Source organism: Antrostomus carolinensis, unplaced genomic scaffold (genome assembly GCF_000700745.2).
Source record: "Antrostomus carolinensis isolate BGI_N321 unplaced genomic scaffold, ASM70074v2 scaffold12361, whole genome shotgun sequence".
NCBI classification, from domain to species: Eukaryota; Metazoa; Chordata; class Aves; order Caprimulgiformes; family Caprimulgidae; genus Antrostomus; species Antrostomus carolinensis.
In genome coordinates, this window is record NW_010292034.1 from 60,308 (window position 1) to 72,193 (window position 11,886).

Below are 11,886 nucleotides of genomic sequence, written 5' to 3' on the forward strand. Positions count from 1 at the left end.
ACCACATCAGCAAGTTAAATAGGATCACAGGAGGTACCCATCAGGTAGCAGAGAGCCCCAAGGACCAAGAGAACCAAGCTGGGAGCAGAGGTTTTGGGGGGAAACAATAAACTATCTGATGATATCCCCCTCTTTCCACAGAACTGTACTCTCATGTGTCCTTATGGTGCTCTAGAAGGAGCACAGTCTCAAGAATTATCCAGCATGTTTTACATTATTACCCTTAAGGGCATTAAGAACTTAATTTACTCTGAACAACTGAGCAACACTATGCTACACAACAATGAGGAGGAGACAAAGAGAAGAGAAAAAGAAAGGAGGTATTAAAAAGCAGTATATCTTTAACTGCTACACCCCTATCAGAAAAAAGCCCTGCTGGCTTTTCATTTAGTTTAGGACTTTATTTTAAAACTAGTTTCTATTTTGCTCTTGCTTTCACAAGCCACATCCAAATTTCTGCATACATCCTTGAACCACTTGCCACACTGAGCCACTTTATTGGGATGGCAGCAGAAAGTCAGAGCTCTTGCATAGCTGGAGAAGTGCCCAGAACCATACAGCTTCTAAAAATTAGAGCATAAAGTTCCTCAAACCAAGCATATATGTTTAGAGTATGCAAGTCAATAACAAAACTCCCAGTTAGGATTCAGTCCTTCTCAACATTCAAGAAAGAATATAATAGCAGTAGAATCAGGACTTGAGTAGAATAAGCATGCCATCTAACCAAAAAGAAGACATATTAAGACAAGGGCCTGAAATATGGGGGAAAAAATTCAGTACGCTACACTCACCAGAACTTTAGGAATAACTACCAAATTAAACCTACCAAGTCAGTCACATGCACTTTTGTACCTCGAATGCAATTTCGCCATTTTACAATACTTTGTGATTTCCCAGCTCAGTTTCAAAAATCTGTCAAGTCACCAAAACAATTCAAGGACTTAAAAAGGTGTTCATACAAGTGCTTCAGGTGCCATCAGGTGACTCACTAATGAACAAAAGTTAAGCGGACTGACAACTCTTTTGTTAGCAACTAGCAAACTATCCACCAGACAGGATTTGGAAGGAAGGTGAAAATATTGGAAATATTTACTATATAGGGAAAAGGTTTGGAAATCTTTCAGCAAAAATTTGTAAACTGTCAATAAGTTATGCCCTCTTTTTTTTTTTTAAATATATATTCTGTTGCTCACTAGATAGAAAAAAATAGTAAAGATACCATCTAGATTACATTCTAATGGAGAAGAACTGATTAAAACTGTCCAAACAGAAACTAATCTGATTGAGACTGGCAATCACTGCAGAGTCCATAATCATCGGGACAGGAAGAAAGGATGAAAAAGCCAGTAAGACTTGAGGAAAGCAAATGCCAACTGGTAAGATCAGCTTTGTAGGACCTGTTACTGAGGAGGGAGATAAAATAGCATTACGGAGAGAGCTGACATTTTCTTTATGAATAAGGACATAGATGACAGTTAATACCTCTGAGAATAGAAGAGGAAGGGACATAGGAAAAAGGGGAGGGATGGAATTGTGCCAAGAGACTAAATTCCAAACTCTTAACCGACTTCATACAAAGAACAAAAGGTAAAGGAAGTGGAAACTAGGTCAGGTGAGGCAATATGAACATACACAGCACAAGCACCTATTTTTGTAACTATGTGCCACTAATAAGTGACAGCTAAAGTAAAGCTACTGCTCTACAGGTTGGTATAATCAGAGGAGAACAAAAAAAGTGGTTCAAGCCCCTCAATTACAGAAGGAAAAAATATGGTCAAGGGAAGGCCAGAAAGTCTATACTTTTTTGCATCAATCTTAACTATGCAAGAATCATTACCAACCACATAATTCATATAAATTACCAGTTATGTAAGGTTAGCATGATAGCTTAACCAAGAAAGGAACAGATCAGAGTGTTTCAACTACACTGTCTTCAAATTGACTAGGCCTGAAGAAATAAAAAGAGCACATTGATGAAGACTGAGCAGCTAGTGGACATCCTGCAGAACCTGTAAGTATCAAATGGATAGAAAACTCTGAAAGAACAGTGCCTAACAGACAGAAAACAGCAAATGAAGGAACAAAGACACTCCAGCTTAATTACTATTCCTTTAAGTTTGTGGCATTAAGAAGCCTCTTATCCATAAACATCTGGGTGAAACAGGGATACAAATTGCAACTCAGAAGTATTCTTCAGCAGTAAACAACAACAGAATTACACAATGTCCAAAAAGGTAAAGTAACTATGGCTAAGAAAGGCAGATGTCTTTGCAAAGAATTGGACACTTGTTCCACTATTAGAAGCAACACGAACAGGACAGCACAGCTAAAACTTAATGGGAACACATACAAAACTGCTTGACGATCAAACCATTTATGACCACACTTTTCTGTTCTGCAAATTAAGAAGTTCTGCATGCATGATAGGTCCAGTATTTTCCAGTATTTCCCACTAACAAGCATGAAGATCTCTTCATTTGTGCTAATCCTTAATTTGAAGAGAGCTTCAAGCTGAGAAAGAGAGAATATGTTAGAGAATGCTTCAGAACTCACTTTGGAGTGAATAGAAAAATGGACTACATAGGAAAAAGAAGGATAGGAATAAATAGGGATAAATCAGCATAGCATGCCTAGACAGGAACATGAAGGAAAAGGAAATAATGGGCCAGGAAAGGATGTCTCGGTCACACTGGATCAGAAGTTTAACGTAAGTCAGTAGCACAGTGTTGCAGAAAAGGCTGCCACTACAGTAAGCCATAGGCTAAGTAAACCTTCTGTGCTACTTAGCATGGCATTTCCTCCCCTGGAGAACTGGAGAATTTATTTTGGGCACTGTACTTCAGCTGGACAACAACCTTCAGAGAATGAACACTAGACTGCAGAAGTATACAAAATGGTTCTGGAAGGCAGGGGAACAATCTGCTCTCCCTATCCAGGGTAAAGAAAATGCACAGTAAAGAGCTGAAGCTACAATAGAAAAGATTGAAGTTGTAACTGAAGAAGCACTTCAACAGCAAAGACATAAAAGCACTCTGCTACCTAGAGAGCTTGCGAGTCAGCACTACCGTTAAGTCTTTGCTGAAAGACAGGAGAAGCACTCTATCAGCAATGACACTGGTATACCAAATCCTGCTAGGACACAGGGAGGCAACTAGGTACTTTCTAATGCTGTGATTCTACAGTTCATATTTCAGTTTACAACAACTTAAGAGCTTTCCATAGCTCTCGTTAATTAAAGGTTTCGTGTTTGCTTAACTGGCAATTTATGTCCATCATTTGCGGCCTCAGACAGCCAGCTGTCTGAAAGTAACAGCTGGAAACCTTAAAACCAGTCACAAAACTAGAAATTCAGAATGACCTTACAACCAAATTCACACCTGAAGAACAGCAATAAACATTTCAGAGTTTTGGTTTGTTTTTTGTTTGGTTGGGTTTTTTGTTTTGTTTTTTAAACAAAAAAAAAAAAACACCATTGTTGTAAATTTAAACTGTTCTGGCAACACTGCAAAGGAATGATCTTTCTATTAGTTATTTTTTTCCCAATAAATTGTGGGGTTCTTAATCCCTGGGCCCTACCCCCAGGGATTTAATTGAAAGTTCTACATTTAAAACAGTTGTGATCATCATACCATGAAGTAGAGAGCACAGCAATTTGGGTGTTTTAAAACACTTAAACCACCCTGTTTCAGATGTCCTTTCCTTTTCTTGACCTAATAAAAGCAGGTTTCCTCGTAGAATTAATACCTAATCAAGATGCAGCTGAACAAGCATAAACATTCTGGCTCCCCTTCTCCAAAACTGAAAGCTTTTTGGTTTTGCTTGCTAATCCACAGAAGCCTTTAAAATGACACCAACAGAGGCAGCAGCATTTTCTTCTCCAGAAGAATTTTATCCTCAGCCATCAACTGTATGTTCCAGCACAGAGAAAGAACATTCCTTCCCTTCTAATTCAAAAATCCATACTACCATTGCCCTTGCAAACTGCTAAACAAGCAGTATCGGCAATTCACTTGTATTCCGTAATATATTTACTGCAAATCCCAATGGCTTGCCTCCTAATGCAGTTTTCTGTTGTGTCTGTTCTTGTCAATACACTCACTGGTCACCTTACAAGCAAGTTGCTTTGACCGACTGTTTACACAAACATCAAAAAGCTTCAAAAGGAATTTAAAAAAAAAAAAAAAAAAAAAGAAAAAAAGAATCCATGCTGCTGAGGGAGGGGGACAACAGGAAAAAAAAACAACACAGAAAAAACCCCCACCACCAAAAACCATCACCACCACCAAACAACCCTACACCGAAACAAAAATTAACCACAATTTTCTGTTTTGTTATCACAAAGCCAAAAATTCTAGTTAACTCTTTGGATCACCTAAGAAGTAAAAAAAAATTTCCAGACAACCAGCCCTTACACAAAGCTTAGCCAACACCCCTTAAAGAACTTTTAATCTGTAATGTAATCATCTTGTGCTAATTTGTTCACATATTTGAGGAACATAAGGTAAAGGTGAGAGTAACTCGGTCAATGCCCAATTAGAGATCAAACTCTCCTTAAACAGTGTTCAATAAATCATTAGCCACAGAATACTACTATCCTTACAAAAAGTTCAGTGAAATCCACCAAACTGATTAACTTCCTGAACTGTTCTCCCCATACTATAAAGTATATTCTATAACTAGGCTTGCTAACAACTAAAATAATACTCAACACTTACAAACTTAAAATACTACTACCCTATGAAATAGTGCTATAAACCTTTTTCTATTCCAATTTCACTTAAACATACTGCGATTATGGTTCTATGCAAGACCATTTGTTTGTATGATTCCTGACACAGCAACAGGGCAGGCTGTATTTTTAACTAACAAAAAAAAGTGCATCACTAAGGCCTTCTTTTAAAAGATAAAACCTCAGGAAATAACTTATTTTTAAACTTAGTCAGATTTAAACCAGAGTTCAGTTAAGAACAAACTCAATTTCAGCAGGCTCTAATCTACTCTTCAATCATCTCCAGCACTATGCCATAAACAGGTCACCAGTGGAGTTTCATAGGGGCCTTTACTGCAATCTGTTTCATGAATATGTTCAGCAGAGCAGGCTGGAAAAGACTTCAAGCAGTAAGAATGCTTGCTCTGTAAGAGAATTCATTGAAAGTAAAAACAATGACTGAAGAACTGCAAAGAGACCTTACAAGTCTAAGTGGGCAATGAAAAGAATTGTATATTAACAAAATTTACACACACCAGGAATAGCCATCCATAGCCTCAATGTAAAAAAGCTTACAATCCTTGTTCATGAGCAAGAACTCAAAAGTGAAAGATGACTCCAGCAGTTCAGCACTTCATGGCAAACAAAACAGAAATCGGACAACAAAAAGCATCCAGAAAACAGAATTAGGTGATAATATAAATCTGTGGTTCACCCACATCCCAAGTTCCTTCATTTCAACAGGCTAAGTTAAAAATTAAAAAGGTTCAGGGAAAAGCAAGGAAGATGATAAAAGAAAGCTACACAACTGTGTAGGCTGAGACTTTCCAACCCAGAAAGGAGTCAACACAGATAGATAGGTTAGGACAGAGATATAAATTTTTGAGTGCCTTGAAAAAGTGGCAAGGCATCAACCACTTGTTTACTCTGAGAACTAGGGGCCATCAAATAAAGATAGTGGAAAGCAGGTTCAAAGCAAATGTTAGTTTTTGTCCTACACCTGGGACAACCTCTTCCCCACAACAGCACAGCCAGGGTGGAAACACTAAAAAGTAGTTTTGCAGAAGAGGGCACAGGTGTCCTGGAGGCAAGTTGAATATGCATCAGCCCCATGCTCTTGTGTTGATGAAGGCTACACCTTGTACTAGGATGCAATAGCATGACTAACCAGCTGGCTGATTAAAATATTTTTTTTCCTATTCCCCTCGTTTGGCAAGAAGGAAGATGCTGCCAAACTGGAAAGTCACTAGGTGACACTAGTAAGATGATCAGGGAAGGAGGATTAATGGGAAAGGAGATCTGACCGCTGACAAAAAATTATTATGGACAAGATTAAGCCAGATTCTTCTTAGAGGTACAGAGCAAAACAACAAAAGGCAGGCAACAGTCACCAGTGCTGAAAGGCAAAGTCCCAGTTAGCGAGGAGTAAAAAAAATCTTCACAATGAGAGTGGGTCAAACACTTGAAAATGCTGTCCACAGATGTCACACAAGATTACTTCCACAAAATATTTAACATGGAAACTTGATACTTGCAAAAGTTCAGGTTGAAGACCAACTAGCTTGCAAGTACTTTAAAAGCCATTGCCTATAATTATAAGGAATGACCTATTAAACCAGCTGTTTTGACAAATACACTGAAAAAAAAAAATAAATCAGGAATTCTCCCTCTCAGCTGTTGTTTTTCCCCTTTCTGAAATAAAACTACTATTGCTCAAATAGCTACATTCAAAGTCCAACTAAGTGTGATGCAAAAGATGCAAACATTAGCTTGACATGATTGTCACTAGCTATCCTTAAATCTTACATCAAGTGGAAAGATGACCTCATTAGTTCTACTCAAAGCTGTTTTAAATTTTTAAAGTAACAGTACTGTGCAGTCTTGTGACAAGCACTAGTTAACCTAAAATTTATTTTAAAGGCTTTTACTGTATGCCAATGGTGACCTCCTATCAAACCTAGAAGATGCTATCTTACATTTTCCACAGTAGACACAAGGCAATTTTTACCGCTTTGCTACAAACACTTAAGTGCTAGAGTAGGGTGCGAAGAACTGCTCGGTTTGATTTGGTATAACAACCAGGAGAAGGAAGAAAAGCGCTAAGCTTTTTCCCTGGAATCTGTTGTGACAGAAGGGTACTGCACATTCACAGAGCATCTTCCCTCTTACTCTCCTCCCTCCTCCAAAAAACACAAAGACTTCCCCCTCCCCCCCTTTTGAACTAATCCATCAAGTACATCAACAGATATCTGGCAATGTAAATTCCAGCAATGCAAGTGAAGTTTAGCAATGTAGCTGGTAGGAACACGTTTCCTCTCTCCCTCCACAGTTATGTAAGGAACCTGAAATCTGGTAGACCAGGTCTAAAATGCAAGATTATCAGGCAGGACTTAACACACATACAGTGTTTACACTATGATGTACTTTCAGAGTAAGTTGTATATGGAGTTCAAATAATAACTGTATTGTCAGATATCATCCATCTAAAAGCTGCATCAAGATGTATTTCACACAGTGCCCTGAATCTGCTGGATAACTCCTTCGCAATAATGCTGGCCTGGAGCTTGAATGTGGTCAAAAGTCAAGCAAGTTGACGTTGTTACTCTAGTCTTCCCTCCCTGTTCAAACTGTCAACTCCAGTTGTGGTTGAAATGGCTACACTGGTCATACAACTGTACTAATTTAGAAACCCAGTATTTGTAGAATAAGTACAATTTTCTGAGTGAAAGATATTATGTTCGAATCAACGTTACCACTTTGTCTTTGAAATAAAAACAGGTTTTACATGTCCTGTGTGGCAGTGCCAAGTGTAAATTGTTCTCGAAACAACTCACTGCATACCACCAAAACTTTAAGGATTCATGAAGTTTTTCATTATAATAATTAAAATGCAAGAGGGAAAAAATTTTAAAAAATAATTTATCTTTAAATCCCTAGCACAACTATCCTACTCAGGAGCTATAGAGAGCTAACTAAGCTCCTTAATTCCCTTCTATTTAACCCACTTCTGAAGACTGATGTTCTAATGAGATATCAATATAAAATTTTGTCCTTCGTTGTAGAGCACTAGAAATGATTCCACAAAACAGTCCAGGCTAAAACAGACATTTAGCTCTTGTACAACTAGTTAACATAATGTATTTGGGAGTCTGTATAATCTTCTACAAGAAGCAAGGTACTGAATGACAGGTCTGCCTCCAGGCAGGTCACAGAGATCACAATAACCCACCCAAAGAGAAGAAAACCTAGCTGTCACCCTTGGGGAAGCAGAAACCCACGTACTGTTTATATAGTCGGTCAGTTGGTTCAGCAATGATGAATTTTTCTTTCTTTGGCTGCCTGCCACTGAACAAAAGCTAATCTTGCACCTAAACAATCTAGGCATTAAGCACACAGGAAGCTTTATCTTCTGACTTATGACATAAGATGACAGACAGAGCTGGTGAAAATAAAGAGATGCTGCCCTAATAGCCAAGGGCAGCAACCCCGTACGCACAGTGGATTCTTAACACCCAACCGACTCTACATCTTGGCACTCACAGTACATGCATCTGCTCTGCCGGCCATGGATGTCACAGTGGGGAAAATTTGACTTGGACAGCATAACACAGAGGAGAAACTTAAGACCACACAAAATGTCCTTATTCATTCTGTCTTTTGACACATATGAAAACAGTATCTGAATCAACTGTATCTATTCTGATAGAATCATCAGGTGCTTGTTTCCATTTCGGGAATGCAAAACTTAGTTAACTACTCACCTTAAAATAATTTCTCTGAAAACAGTGTAAGAATCCACACACAACATCCTCTTAAGAACTAACCTTTGAAATTCTTAAACCAAACAACCCAACCCACACACAGAAACTAGACAAAAAAAAAACAAAAAAACCAACCAAAACCCCACAAACCAGCCACAAATGTGCTAATATGCTAAAAAGATTATTTCCTGACCACTGCTCAGCCAGCAGGCTGAAATACAGCAGCACCACCACCTCGAAATAAGCACAGTTATGCAATTAAACACCGCAAAGTGCCAAAGCTAAAATTGTGAAGGAACCCTTACCACAGCCATTTCCGGACTCAAATGTAACAGACTCAAGTGGAAAGCTCTGCAGTACAGCTATTTATATGGAAAGCTCACCTTAATTAAGTGTGTTTATAGTAACATTCAAATCCTGACTAACTTTCTTTTAGTCAAATTATAATAGATTACCAAATTAAATGAAGAGGGAACTGCTGATGCAACTGTATCAGGGACAAGAAGTCAACCCTCTCATAGGCAACTACTTCATTTTATCGAAGTGATCCTACCTTAACAGTGATACATGTACCACAGTGCATAAAGAAACACTGCTGCAGTGTAATTTTTTGTTTTTCTATCAGCAGCCCAAGCTCTCTGAAGGGGCTTCATTGCAGAGTGCAGCATCCACATAGGAGGCAGGCCTTGAAAATGTTAAAGCTCGTTCAGTGGAAAGTTTCCCCATCACTGCGTTTTTCAGTAACAAAGATGTTGTCAGAAATGACAATTTTTTGTGTCCCCTGATGATGCCTTGCTAGCATTTGGTTATAAGCCATAAAGCAGGAATAATTTCAGCCTGTCAGGAGTCTAGCTAATGCCCAGTTTCCCCCTAGAGAGAATTCCTGTCAAACGTAACGAGAGCTCCAAAGGCCCTCTCTGCAACATAATGAGCACTTAGGCCATGCTGGTGATCAGCCAGCAAAAAGCATCAATTTGAGCCTGGCTACACCCTTGGGGCTAGACGTCACCAGTTTTAATAAGAATTATGATTACTATCTGCCAAAAGCCTTCTCAGAACTTATCGTTAGTGGTGAAAATTCAGAACAATGTGATTGGTAGGTTTTTTTGTTTCCTGTAATCTAAGACCACCTACACGCTGACTGTAACACCATTTAATATCCTCATTGTAGGCACCTAAATCAAGAGTTTTTAACATGAAGGAGCTACTTTTATTGGAAATTTGAATTACTTAACATGTAAAAGCATAGTATCTGAGACTCATAGCCAGGGAAATGTATTATGCCTTCAAAAGCTTATTTTTTTCTTAACAGCATATACAGAGCAAATGTGCTCTATTCTCCCCAGCTAGAACCAACATAGGTCATAAATCTTAAAAGCTTCCAAAGTATCACTGCCTACTGGGTATGTAATTATAGTTGCCATATATACAGAAGATCAAACCCTTGCTATACACAGATCTTATGGTCAAAGGGCAAACCTAAGTTCTGATATTCTTTATTCTTGCGAGCTTAATTGATTTTATCTAAAGCTAATTCCTACTACATTTACTGAAATCATGCATTCTCTTCAAAGAACTTCTGAAAACAACATCCATTTCACACCAAATGAGGCTATACAGATGTTGGCTTCCTCACAGGTTACCGTGTGCCAAAATGTTGTTTAGAAGGAAAAAAAAAAAAAAATCCAAGAAAGAAATCTCCAAATCACAAAGCCTCAAAAAGTCACTCCACAGAAAAACTGATATTGTTCTAAAACATAAAACAAAAGAAGACTAATGCAGCTACAGTACAGAACCAAATCAAACACTACTTTACTTGTTCTGTCTACCTATTTAGTGCATTACCTTAAAAAAAATGAGGCAGTCATAATAGTTCTTCTTTTACCAGCATTTTGGATTCAAACAAGTGTATCTCTAAAAACCCAGAGAACACCTACATAGCTTTGCAGACAGAAAGTTGTCATGGAATTACAATACCACCTTATCAATTATAGAATTTTTAGGGGAAAACAAAACAAACAAAAAAGTCAAAACATTTAGAGTTACAAAAGCAAAACTCAACTCTGCAGTTCACTTGCTTAATGAAAGTCTTTGAATACAGTGAAGATCCGAAGCCTGAACTAATCAATTTCTTTGCTATGCCCTAGCCGGTCAGCCATGCTCTTTAATTTAATGAAACAAGAGTTTCAGATGAAATAGCATATACACACCAAGAAAGAATTGTATTGTTGCACTTTGAAATGTGTCCAACTGTGCAACTTCAGCTAATGATAATTTTTTTTAAGAGGTCATCGATTTCTGAAAGACTTATTACACCAGCATCTTGATGAAAAAGTGAATGTCAGCATATCTACAGAATACTTACACCCTGCCATTAATTCTTTATTTGGCAGACAATGATTACTCAATTCAGGGTCCTCTGGGCTGAGCAATCATTTCGCTTTTCCTCTCTTCTGAGGTCCTTAGTGTCTTGTTCCAGTTCAATACTCTTTTTATTCACCATTATAGTGGCCATAAGTGTGAATTTTATGGGAAGTTGCAAACTCATAGTCATAGCTAGAGCTTTCCAAGTCACTAATCTTTTCATACCTTTAAATGGCAAGGATTTGAGCAACTATCACTACGTATGCTACACACACGTAAAGCCAGTTCTACGTATCAAAGGCTGTAGCACTAACAAAAAAACATGTAAAGCACCGCATTATATTTCTGAAACCATAGGCACAGGCCTTTCTTATTTTTGCCACTGTCCTATAGGACCAGTACCAAGAAAACCTTGTTGCTCAACACAATCTATACCTCATTTGACAGCAGATAGGCAAAGGTTTACTAATCAGGGCTACAAAACAGCCTATTGATTCAGACACATGGTACAGTCATCCATATATGAACAGAATGGCTACATTTAAATGCACTAGACAGACCACAGGCTTTGTGGTTTAGAAAACAAAATGCCTTACCTGTTTGTGCATTTCAATGTTTAATCCATACGACATTTCATAATACTGCAAATAAAGGAGCATACATTATTTTCTTACACTGTCTGACATTGTATTAGGAGATACTTGCTGAAATAGAGAAAAAACAAATATACTTACCATCACATAGTGCCTCTGCATTTCTGTCTTTTCACTTGCCAGTTTCTCACATTCCAATTTAAGGCTACAAAATAGATCACACTTTAATGTAACTATTACATCATTTGTTTTGATGTCTACTAACTTTATTTGTATTTTGACAGAAGTAGCTAATTTAAAAACCCTCATATACTAACATGCAAATACAGAAAGAAAGACTTAACTCATACTTTAAATACAAAGACTGAAAAGGAAATTCAAAAGGTATTTCATAGGTGCTATATGAGACCCAAACATATCCAGTCTTACTACTTTGACAAGGAGCTGCTATAAAATGCTA

The 11,886-nt window shown here is 37.8% G+C and overlaps 1 protein-coding gene across 1 annotated transcript in view; it reads right to left on the reverse strand.

The window, feature by feature from the left end:
- The window catches only part of TLE1 (TLE family member 1, transcriptional corepressor), a gene marked incomplete at its 5' end in the record, with an annotated part of 68,780 nt that extends 57,149 nt beyond the window's left edge, over nucleotides 1-11,631 (reverse strand). Inside the window, 2 exons of the mRNA XM_010176807.2 lie at nucleotides 11,430-11,474; nucleotides 11,568-11,631. Coding sequence (XP_010175109.1) covers nucleotides 11,430-11,474; nucleotides 11,568-11,631 — 109 coding nt within the window. The remainder of the gene's footprint in view (nucleotides 1-11,429; nucleotides 11,475-11,567) is intronic.
- Nucleotides 11,632-11,886: the final 255 nt, after the last annotated feature.